This window comes from Danio rerio, chromosome 10, assembly GCF_049306965.1.
Source record: "Danio rerio strain Tuebingen ecotype United States chromosome 10, GRCz12tu, whole genome shotgun sequence".
NCBI classification, from domain to species: domain Eukaryota; kingdom Metazoa; phylum Chordata; class Actinopteri; order Cypriniformes; family Danionidae; genus Danio; species Danio rerio.
The window spans coordinates 47,029,858-47,042,494 of NC_133185.1; the positions used below are offsets into that span (position 1 = coordinate 47,029,858).

Here is a 12,637-nt window from a genome sequence, read left to right on the forward strand (position 1 = left end):
AAGCTATTGTCGCTAGAGCACCTTTAGAGGTCAGAGGAGTGAGGTTTACCTGCACAGCACCTACTAGCTGCCGTACGTTACATTAATATTTATAAGAATATGGCATATTTTTTGTTATTTTGACTAATTGTTATTAAATGTTCTCGATGATTTTCAGACCAGCGCAACCCTAATTTTCCTGCTTTGTGCCACATTGTTTAAATAGCAAATCCATTTGTGAGTTGCACTTTACATTAAGTTTGCATTAGTTAATCGCCACAGAGGAATGAACCGCTAATTAATCCTGCATATGTTTTATGCAGCGGATGCACTTCCAGCTGCAACCCAGTTCTGGGAAACATCAATACACCGTCACATTCACACTAATACACTACGGCCAATTTAGTTTATTTAATTCACCTATAGCGCATGTGTCCAATGTGGGGGAGCACCCGGAGGTAACCCACGCCAACACTGGGAGAACATGCAAACTCCACACTGAAATGTCAACTTTCCCAGCCAGGACTCGAACCAGCAACCTTCTTGCTGTGAGGCACTGAGTTACCATACCGCCCTTTGTTTAGAGATGTGTTTACCAGAAATTGGGGGAACAAATATCCAGGAGGGTTAATAATTCTGACTTATTGTGTGAACAGGCGAGTCCAGCGACACAGCGGCGCGCTCGAGCATCGCTCTCGGATCTGGCCCACGAGGACGACATTGAGAGCCTCACAGTGCGGCAGCTCAAGGAGATTCTCGCACGGAACTTCGTCAACTTTTCCGGCTGCTGTGAGAAGTGGGAACTGGTGGAGCGAGTCCATCGCCTGTACAGAGAGAACCAGCTCAACAGAAGATCCAGTAAGAGTCACTGCCATGCATTAAACCACCTGCACACTGAGATGTTTGTCCATATTCAAGGGATGGTTCACCCAAAAAATGAAAACGTCCTGTTAATTTACTCACCCAAAGCAGGCCACCCAAGATGTGGGCGACTTTTTTTTTCCTTCAGTAGAACATTGAAGAAGAGCTGAATATGTGGTGCTTGGTGATTGATATAATGATAGTGAATGGTGACAGGTTTTTTAAATTAAAACTAAACACATACAAACAAGTCTAAATCAATAGTCGTGGCTCCTGATGACACACTGGGCTTTATTTTGACGGTCCATGCGCAGAGCGCAAAACGCAGGGCGCAAACACTTTCAGGGCGTGTCAGAACGCATTTTTGCTAATTTAAGGACGGGAAAATCCGTTTTGCACCGTGGCACATGGTCTAAAAGTGTTGAGTTTATTATTTCTTAATGAGTTATAGGTGTGTTTTGAGAATAAACCAATTAGAGTCTCATCTCCCATTCCCTTTAAGAGCCAGCTGCGTCACGCCATAAGCGCATTCGCTATTTACAGGACGTAAAGTAAGTCTAAGTGGAAAAAATGAGCATTTCACAAGCAAACAGTTAACAGTTGACAGTTTTTGTAACAGAAAACTGTTAAACAGAGCATCTACTGTGTGAGAATGAGAGATGATGGATCTACTTTCACTTTCGCTCTTGGATAGGGAAACCTTTATGCACAGACATCAATTAGTCTATAAATAAATAATTTTGTTTGTTAAGCGCAAATATTCGTTTCAAAACTATTTCTAAATTCAGTTCTAATTTCCAGCAAACGAATAAATGAACAACAATACCGAAGTGTGCTCAAGAACCTGAGTTATATCCTAAAACACATGCTGTGCCCCATATGGTCTAAAACCTGACAGCTGGGCAAATCTAAGCTTGTTTTTAATAAACCAAATATAAATATGCATATAATAAATAATACTGCTGATAATAATAACATTACACAAAAGCACATTGTTATGAATGAACTGAAAAAGCCTCCCGAGATGAAGAAGACATAAAAGCAGCGATTTTTCATATTTATGTAGGCTAGAAAATAATATGTTTTGTAATATTTTAATCCTTTATATTTATATCCTATATCTATTCTTATTATATCCTATATATATATATCTTTAATATTTACATTTTTTCATATGTAAAGATATTTGCCTATTGCTCTCTTGTGTGTATTAAGCAGTGTGTAAGCGAGGCACAACTCTGCGCCGGAGTTTAGACCGGGTTTGTTTTGGTCTAATGAAAAATCTATTTAGTTTCTCAAAATAGCAACGCGCCAGCAGTGCGCCTCAGAACACCTTCCTTTTTAGACCAGAACGCCTATGGGCGCACATATGAGCGCTAATGCATTTGCTATTTAAACAGTGTAGCGAAACGCCTCAAAACCACTCTTGCGCCAAGCTAAAACTAGCAAAAGACTACTGCGCCACATTGCGCCGGGTGTATGATAGGGCCCACTGAGTATGTTTACATGGACACCAATAATTAGATTTTAATGTAATTAAGTCAATACTCTGATTAAGAGTCTACCATGTAAACAGCGATTTTTGATTAATTTAATCAGATAAAAGTCATAATCGAACTAAAGAGAAATCGAATTAAGACCAGTAGAGTATGCCAATTTCGGTCGCATTATTTAAGTGCATGACAGACATGTAAACACCTTAATCGAACTATTACTGTCATGTAGCACTTTTCGCCATGTTTTGCAACAGGTTAGAAAATGAAGCACCCTAAATTACATGAAACTCCGGAGGAAATGTGGATTGCACGGTGACTTAATGACGTTAATCGAATTATGTGCTATAACATCTAAAACACAATCATGAAAGGACCTTTTAAAAAGCAACTCATGTAAATGCCTTAATCCTATTATTGTCTTAATTAGATTAAGGCAAATAATTACTGATGTGTCTGGATATAACTCAGTTTTTTGACCACACTTCATTATTATTGTTTATTTATTCGTTTGCTGGAAAATAGAACTGAATTTAAAAATAGTTTTGGAGCAAATCTCTGCGCTTAACAAACAAAATTAAATATGTAGGCTAATAGATGTTTTCAGTGGAGTGAGTACAACAACGTTTCCTAACTACACCAAAGTAAAGGAGTAAAGAGAAAGTAAAGAGGCTGAATGGAGGAGGCTTGTTCTTTATTCTCGCGCTGCAGATGCTCTGTTTACCTGTTTTCTTGCTAGTGAAGAATGTTTTTGTTTTTTATTTATTTATTTTTTTCAGTTCAGTTTTTAAACAAAGTCCGCCATGTAAATAGCAAATGCATCATGGCGCAACACAACTGACTCTTAAAGGAATTGAGAGATGAGACTCTGATTGGTTTAATGCACGTTATGCCCAAAACACAGCCAGAACTCATTAAGAGGCACAACCCTGTTAGAGCATGTGCCAGGGCGAAAGCCGTATTTTTCTGTCCTTAAAATAGCAAAAGTGGATTCAGACACGCCCTTAATGCTTTTGTGCTTTGCGCTTTAGACTTTGCACCTAGATCATTAAAATAGAGCCCGAAATGTGTGTGTGTGTGTGTCTGTGTGTGTGTGTGTGTGTGTGTGTGTGTGTGTGTGTGTGTGTGTCAGTTCACTGCTTCATATAGAGGTGTGGAGCTAAAAAGGTGTTTTAGCATGATGTGCTGGCCTCAATTCTGACTGGTTGAATTTTTATACAACATAAAAAATACAGTTTTCAGCACAAATTATTTTAGCTTTCAACTTCAATGGTGAAGACTGGCAACTTTAAAGGGGGCATATTATGCAAAAATCACTTTCATAAGGGGTTTAAACACACTGCTTTGTGTGGAAGTAGTGTGTGAATATAAGCAGCTTGTAATGGTAAAAAATGTTTTAAGTGTATTGTTTATAATCAGACTTGATATAAACAGTCTGCAGAAACACTTTGGTTGACATTCTCCCTTTGTATGCGTCATCAGAGGGGGAAAGCCCCGCCCACTAGTGACCATCTCTCCCTTATTGGCATTGGACGTTAGTCCTGTTTTGAATCTGCCACTATGCTGACACACAGACATTTGTAGTTTCGCCCTCTTTTGAAAAGAGCTCAATCTCATTTGAATTTAAAGCGACAGTCGGCTCGATTCTGATCAAAGCCTGAAAGGGGCAGTTTCAAACAGTTATAAAACATTATTTGTGTTGTATTTCAAGCTCAAACTTCATACACACACACTTGGGACATCAGAGACTTATTTTACATCTTGTAAAAGGGGCATAATAGGTCCTCTTTAAGGGAACATATTTCAATAAAATGTTAAGCAGATTGATTTCGAGAGGAAGATCGATGTTGAGTCAGTGGAGCAGTTCATGTGCTGTTACTTATATAACAGCATTTGTATTATTCTGCTGGCTGTATAATTGGCAGAGTAATGAGAGGGAATGTCAGCTGTTGTAAATGTACAGAAGAGTTCAGACGAATGATGGATAAGAGAGACAACAGAGCTTTATCACAGTCCTCCAGTCTTTCTGACAGTCTTTTCTTTCTAGCGCTAAAATCCAATCAGTCCAGCATCAGGCCCAAATCAGCATTTTCAAATAGGCTTGTGCACCGTAAAATTGATTCTTTGCTCTTTTTCTTTTTTTTTGCAGTGGAAAATGTAAGCAACAGTCTTGCTGCAGGTAAGAAAACTCATTTCAATCAATTGTACTTGACAGTGTTATTTTGGTGTATAATATGTTGTATTGAATTGTATTTAAATAAGTTTTTATTATAATATTTTCAGCTTTTTTTAAAATATTAGTCATGCACTTCAGTCATTTTTTTACTATCTCTCATTTTTAATTATATTTTAAATTATTTAATTAATTATATAATAAATGCTTTTTAAATCAATTATTATTTTTATCATTTATATTTAGTTTTTAATTATGTCCATTTTATTATTAGCCGTGTTTAATTTTCATGTTGTTTTACTTCTATTGACGCAAAAGTAAAATTTTAATCTTTTATTATATTTTAGTGGTGGTCAAAGATTATTCGCAATTATTCACGTCCAAAATAAAAGTGTTTTGACATAATATTTGTGCTTGTGCTGTGTATATTTATTACTGCCACGGTAAAAACAGATTATATTAATTTCTGCACAGAGAATGTGATAGCAAAAAAGGAAATAGTCATTTATGCCAACAATAAACCATACATTACAAAGGACATTAAAGACTGTATTAAGAGGAAGAAGTTGGCCTTTCGTAATCATGACCATCAAGGATTAAGAGTAATTCAGAAAGAGTTGAATGGACTATCAAGAGATGCTAGGAAAAAACATAAACAATGCTTGGAGAATAAGCTACATACAGTTGAAGTCAGAATTATTAGCCCCCCTGAATTATGAGACTTTTAGATTATTATATTATAATAATAATATTAGATTATTATATTAGAATATTTGACTAGATATTTTTCAAGACACTTCTATACAGCTTAAAGTGGCATTTAAAGGCTTAACTGGGTTAATTAGGGTAACTAGGCAGGTTAGAGTAATTATGCAAGTTATTGTATAACAGTGGTTTGTTCTGTTGACTATCGAAAAAAATTTAGCTTAAAGGGGCTAATAATTTTCTCCTTAAAATTGTGTTTAGAAAATTAATAACTGCTTTTATTCTAGCCGAAATAAAACAAATAAGACTTTCTCCTGAAGAAAAAATATTATCAGACATACTGTGAAAATTTCCCTATTAAAAATTATTTGGGATATATTTAAAAAAGTAAAAAAAAAAATCAAAGGGGGGCTAATTATTCTGACTTCAACTGTATGTCTAATTCTAAAAAACTATGGGACTCTGTGAAATCTATATAAAATATGAATATAAAACATGACTATATGAAATATATATCCAATATGCAGTAATTCTAATAGTTTCATAAAGTAAATTCGATTTTTGAAAGTCACCAAACAAACCCCGCCCGCCACCAAACAAACCCCTCATTGTCCCGCAACCCCCACTTTGGGAACCACTGCATGTTTAATTACTTGCACAAACAATAAACAGTACATTTATTATTTATTATTTACAATTATTTAGTCATCTTTATTAACATAAATGAAAATGAATTCATATGTTTTTGATTCTCATTAAATCGCAGTGGCCTTTACACCTAGGATATGCATTATTTTCTAATAATCCAGTGTACTCCAGTGCAGTATTCTGCTTTTACTACTCACTATTCAGGTGTGATATTTGAGGCATTTGTCAGGTTTTTGACCTCAAACTGCTTCTGTGAGTAGAACTAGTTTCTTACACATCTCCTCCAAAGCCTTCAGTTGTGTGATTGTTGAGTGTTTACAGCAGGGGTGTCCAAACTCGGTCCTGGAGGGCCGTTGTCCTGCATATTTTAGTTCCAACCCTAATTAAACACACCTGAAGCAGCTAATCAAGCTCTTCCTAGGTTCTTGAAACTTCCAGGCAGGTGTGTTGAAGGAAGTTGGAGCTTAACTATGCAGGACACTGACTCTATATAGGTTTATAGGTTTTAAAATAACTAGAATCATTTAGTGTAATAATATGGAGCTGTAATGTGCACGAAACTTGCCGGAACTACTTTAGCTGTGTGTTTATCTGAAAAAAAACAACAACACTCTTTAGAAGGCTCATCAGCCAATCAGAATCAAGCATTCAGCAGACACATAGTATAGCATGCTTGTTTATCATTTAACATGAACTAAATGGACTTTATTGTAAAGTGTTTACAACAAAAGACCAGTTTTTAATATGCATGCATGCTGTCCAGTGCTAACAATGCTAACCGTTACCTTGTTTGTGGATTAAAGTCATAGCTTACCCTCCTCCTATATGCAATGGAGGTATCGGAGGTAAGACTCAGCGTTTTTATGGCACCTCCATCATCATAATTACCATCATCTCATTAGTATGAATGAAGAACGGCTCTTCCCAAAGCATGCTGGGAGAATCCGATGTGTGCTTTTACACGTGCATGATCACATTCGTGTCGTGAATTTGGTGCTCCTAATGTGATCTGTCTGTCTTTTTATAGCCTGTCACATTACTGTAATTGCACCTCGCCATATTTCATTATAATAACGATTAAGTGTGCTTGGAGAACGGCCCAAAATGATCTGAAGATTATAGCTGTCCGGTCTGAGAGGATATATTAAGTGGCTTTTTGGATAAGGACCAGGTTTGAGATGCTTTAGGAATGTGCACTATTTTTTTATAGAGAGCAATTAAAAGGATAATAAGACTGACATCAGCAAATGCAGGATTACTGTGCCATACAGGAGAGCACATTTAGCATTCATTAAAAGCTTTGACCGCTGAGATTTACTGTCTAGAAGGACGTCAGATATGAGATATTTCTTCAAGTGAGCTTTCTTTACCAAGTTTGTCTTTTAAAGCAAAAAATATAAGTTTTATTGGTAAATTTAATACTGAATGTATTGCAAAGTGTTCACTGTAGATTAGAATGCAAAATAATATAAGGATTATAAATGTTCACCTCAAAGATGAATACAGTTTGTTTAAATGTACACTACCTGACAAAAGTGTTGTCTTCGATCAGCAAATATTAACTTGACTTGTAGTTGATCATTTGGAAAAGTGTCAGATTTCAGATGAATCATGAGGTGATCTGCATCCCGATCATCACAGATACTGCAGAAGACCTCCTGGAACCCACATGGAGCCAAGATTCTCATAGAAATCAGTCAAGTTTGGTGAAGGAGAAATCATGGTTTAGGGTTACATTCAGTATGGGGGTGTGCGAGAGATCTGCAGAGTGGATCAACAGCCTGAAGATATTAGTGCTGCCCATTACATTACAAACCACAGGAGAGGGCAGATTCTTCAGCAGGATAGCGCTCCTTCAGCCTCCACATCAAAGCTCCTGAAAGCAAAGAAGGTCAAGCTGCTCCGGGATTGGCCAGCCCAGTCACCAGCCATAAACATTATTGAGCATGTCTGGAGTAAGATGAAGGAGGAGGCATTGAAGATGAACACAAAGTCTCCTGATGAACTCTGGGAGTCCTGCAGGAACACTTTCTTTGCCGTTCCAGATGACTTTATTAATCAGTGATTTGAGTCATGTCAGAGATGTATGGATGCAGTCCTCCAAGCTCATGATGGAGTCAGACACAATATTCATTCTGTCTCCACTGCAGCAGGACTTTATATTCTAGACTGGACATTATTTCTGTTCAGTGACGAGACTTTTGTCTAAGCAGAGTCAGACCTTACTGTCCTAATGAAATCATTCAAAATCAAGGCATGATCATATTTTATTGTGGTCAAATAAGTGTCATCTAGAGGCCTTCGCCTTTCATATAAACCACTTCTGATACCAAATGATCAACTAGAAGTCGAGTTATTAATTGCTGTTCCTAAAACTGATTTTTGTCAGGTAGTGTGTCTTTTTTTAGTTTAGCATGTATATTTTGAAATGTGTCCACATATGTTTGTAATAATGCATGTGGATGATTACCTTGTAGAATTATTGTATCAATGCATTCTATGGCACCTTCAAAAATAACTAAAAGTATCTTAAAACATCATACCTTTATTAAAAAAATATCATTTACAAGGTATGTTTGTAATGAAGCAACAAATACATGTAAACAGTTAGCATGTAGAACAATTTAACCCTTATGTATTGTTCAAATTGACTACCTTTAATAAATTATACCTCTTCCCAACAGGGAAAACCTCCAAGCAAGAATGCATGATTATATAATGTCATGGCTTTGCTATCAAAAAACGGCATTATAATGGAAGTCATTGGGGCAAAAACAGCCCCGAACATAACGAAAGTGTAGTCGATTTGGCCAGAGTGTGTTGTTATGTCAAAGCATTTTTTCAATATGCATCAAAATAAGATTTGGCACCAAACATTGTTCCATTTGCTGAAACAGAGAGAAAGTTGTGGCCAAATTAAGACTCATAATCACTCCAAAGTGAATGAAAACATCCCCAACAGCACACAAGGGTTAATACTCCATCGTGTTAAGCTCTCTCAGCCACCATATGAATGTGTATCAGAGGACATTTACACTAGTCTTTCGGATGAGACGTTACACCGAAGTCCTGACTATCTTTCGTTGTTAAAAATCCCTGGATGTCCTACGAAAAAGAGTAGGGGTTTAACCCCGGCATCCTGGCCAAATCTGCCCACTGTCCAGCATGGCCTCCTAACCATCCTCATATAATAATTGGCTTCATCACTGTGTCTCCTCTCCACCAATCAGCTGGTGTGTGGAGTGCGGTTTGGCCCAATAAGGCTGCTGTCGCGTCATCCAGGTGGATGCTGCACACTAGTGGTGGATGAGGAGATTCCCCCTAATGTGTAAAGCGCTATGTCTAGAAAAGCTCTTTATAAATGTAAGGAATTATTATTATTATTTAATCTAGTCTCTTGCAGCTTAGCCCTCCAATCCGAAACAAAACGCATGTGTCCAGGTGTGAACAGTCCCATATTGTCTTGCAGATGGTGTGCAAGTGGCTCAGCTGGGCGGCGCTGATGAGAACCTGTGCCGGATCTGCATGGACGCCGTGATCGACTGCGTTCTGCTGGAGTGCGGGCACATGGTGACCTGCACCAAATGCGGAAAGAGGATGAGCGAGTGCCCCATCTGCAGACAGTATGTGGTGCGCGCCGTGCACGTCTTCAAGTCTTAACGCCAGATTCACTTCCCACTGGAACAAAAAAAAATCAACACACCTAGAGACCGTCAATGGACCGAGAGTCTGTCCATTTCATTTCACACGGGTGGAAAACCGGCACACTTACTGTACTTTCCAGAGCGAGCGTCACCTGCTGCCCGATTTCATGTGGTCACACTTTAATGAGTTACTAACCCAGGGAGGACGGATCTTAGAGGAACAAAGGTACAGTCCAAGACAGTGTTATCAACCCTCCTGGGAATGTTTTGATTATTCTTCAAATATTTTCCAAGTGATGTTTAACTAGGGTGGCACTGTGGCTCAGGACTGTTGCCTCACAGAAAGTCGCTTCTTCGAGCCCTGGCTGCATCATTTGGCATTTCTGTGTGGAGTTTGCATGTTCTCCCCATGTTGGCGTGGGTTTCCTCCGGGTGCTCCAGTTTCCCCCACAGTCCAAACACATGCGCTATAGGTGTATTGAATAAGCTAAATTGGCCGTAGTGTATAGAGTGTGTATGGGTGTTTCCCAGTACTGGGTTGCAGCTGAAAGCGCATCTGCTGCGTAAAAAAATATGCTGGAATAGTTGGCGGTTTATTCCGCTGTGGTTATATGATTTATAGGATTTTTTTTTTCCTTTGTAGAAATATTTGTTTTAACATCAGTAATATTTACTTCATTTTAGTTTGGCTAGAGTGAAAGCAGTTTTTATATTTTTAAAACAGTTTTTAAGGTCACTGTTATCCAGTTACTTTAACCCAGTTAAAGTTCATATTTCTAGAGGTGCTGTTGTGTGAGGTTGACTTAACCAGGAAGGCTTGTAGTGAGTTCTCGAAGTATGGCAAGCGAGAAAAACCTAAAAAAAAGATGATGACACTACTCGCTGATGTACACTCTCAGAAATAAAGGTACAAGAGCTGCCACTGGGGCTTTACCTTTTCAAAATGTACATATTTGTAACTGAAAGTCCATATTAGTACTTCAAAGGTACATTTTAGGAGCATTTGGATACTGATATGTACCTTTAAGGTACCTCTAAGGACTCCTTAGTAGGGCCAAACAGAATCTGCTGACATTTTCTACTATTTCTGCAGAGAATTTTGGTAAAAATCTGCGAATTTTTGCTGAATTATTTTGGGAGTATCATAACTAAAACCCCAATATGTGTATTATAAAAAAAATAATACCTTTTAAACTTGTATTTAATTGTATTTAAAATGCTAATCTAATTAGATTCACTGTATTTGGTAACCAAAGCCAGTCTCTCATATAATATCTCTACTAAAAGACAGAAAATATTACTTTACAAACTGCACTGTACATAAATCAGATGAATATTAGTCAATAATATTAATGTACTTAATTTGAAAACTGAATAAATATAGATTTACACACATTTACTCAAGTAAATGAACAGAATTAATGATGGGCTAAAATCTGTGGAAATCTACCGAAAATCTGCAGAATTCTGCGCACACAGATTCCGTGTGGGCCTACTCTTTAGGTACAAATATCTACTTTTTGAAAAGGTACTGCCCCAGTGACAGCTCTTGGACCTTTATTTCTGAGAGCGTAACGTGCAAAGTGATGGTTTATTTACAGTGTGTGAGAGTCAAAACCAAAATAGCCAACAAAATAATCAAAAATAAAGGAATAAATAAACACAAGCAAACAAGTAATATACAGTTGAAGTCAGAATTATTCAGGCCCTTTGAATTTCTTTTTCTTTTTTTAATATTTCCCAAATGATGTTTAACAGGGACATTTTCACAGTATGTCTGATAATATTTTTTCTTCTGGAGAAAGTCTTATTGGTTTTAATTCGACAAGAATAAAAGCAGTTTTTAATTTTTTTAAAGCCATTTTAAGGTCAATATTATTAGCCTCTTTAAGCTATATTTGTTTTCGATAGTCTACAGAATAAACCATCGTTATACAATAACTTGCCTAATTACCCTAACCTGCCTAGTTAACCTTATTAGCCTAGTTAAGCCTTTAAAGGTCACTTTAAGCTGTATAGAAGTGTCTTAAAAAATATCTAGTAAAATATTATTTACTGTCATCATGGCAAAGATAAAATAAATGTATAACTTTTAATAAAGTTATTAGAAATGAGTTATTGAAACTATTATGTTTAAAATTGTGTTGAAAAAATTCTGCTCTCTTTTAAACAGAAATTAGGAAAAAAATAATTCAGGGGGGCTAATAATTCTGACTTCAACTGTATGTACAACCACACAAGTATACACAGACAGTTCGGCTGTCTCAATATATTACATATTTTACACATCTAAAATGCTTTAATAGTGTTTATAAGAGAAAAACAGCATGAAAGAGAAATAGTGGATGTTTTATTTGATTTATTTGCATATTATTTTTACTTTAACCCATTGAGAAGTGAAGTTCAAAACAGATAATTATAAAAAACAGTGTTAAAAATCAAATTATGTTTTGTTTGCCGCATATAGTTAAAGGTAAATGGTGTAATTCAATCCGGCCACCACCACAAGTATTTTTCAAACCGGTGGGAAGCACTGCAAGCTGTGGAATAGCTCAGCCAATGACTTTAGTCCATTAGAAAATACAAAAATAAAGCTCAGATTTGATAGACAAGACTCACTAAACCATCGAGATTTGGACACTCTGTTGAAGTCTGTGATAAACTCACACCTGAGCAATGCATGAGACTTCATTCTCTATATGAGAGTCTTTAGGCTGCCATCACCTTAAAAAAGCCTTCATTCAGTAGTTCAGCGCTTTCTCCTTGTGTCATTACAATGTTATCACACAGAGTTCATCTTTCAGATTTGTTTTGTTTTATTTTTACGTTTGTATTGTTTGAGTTTTTACCAAAATCTGCTTCAATTCCACGTCAACAGCTCCTTCAGAAATATTATTCCCAGGAAAAAACATGACATGATTAATACTTATTTTCCCCGCTGGAAGTACTGTAAACACAAAATAAATGAGTTATTATTAGTATTATGTTGATTAAAGGTATCTTGAGCACTTGGGAATTATTTTAAAAACAAGAAAACTTCACAAGAGAGTTGATGATTTTGTCTTGAGCTGTATAAGGAGATAAATGGTTTACGTTGCTGTAAACGTCTCGGAAATGTCTTACTGTATGTGCAA

General features: G+C 36.7%; 2 protein-coding genes across 7 annotated transcripts in view; one reads left to right on the plus strand and one right to left on the minus strand.

Annotated features, from left to right (window-relative positions):
* The window catches only part of rnf34b (ring finger protein 34b), a 57,869-nt gene extending 46,438 nt beyond the window's left edge, over positions 1-11,431 (plus strand). For 3 of the 6 annotated variants that reach the window (XM_073914134.1, XM_005162429.6, XM_073914135.1), the window contains exons 5-7: positions 636-837; positions 4,483-4,512; positions 9,329-11,431. In XM_073914134.1, coding sequence (XP_073770235.1) covers positions 636-837; positions 4,483-4,512; positions 9,329-9,519 — 423 coding nt within the window. In that variant the 3' untranslated portion in view covers positions 9,520-11,431. 6 annotated transcript variants of the gene reach the window in all.
* Positions 1-12,637, minus strand: part of ess2 (ess-2 splicing factor homolog) — a 779,665-nt gene that overhangs the window by 468,807 nt on the left and 298,221 nt on the right. The window lies entirely within an intron of this gene.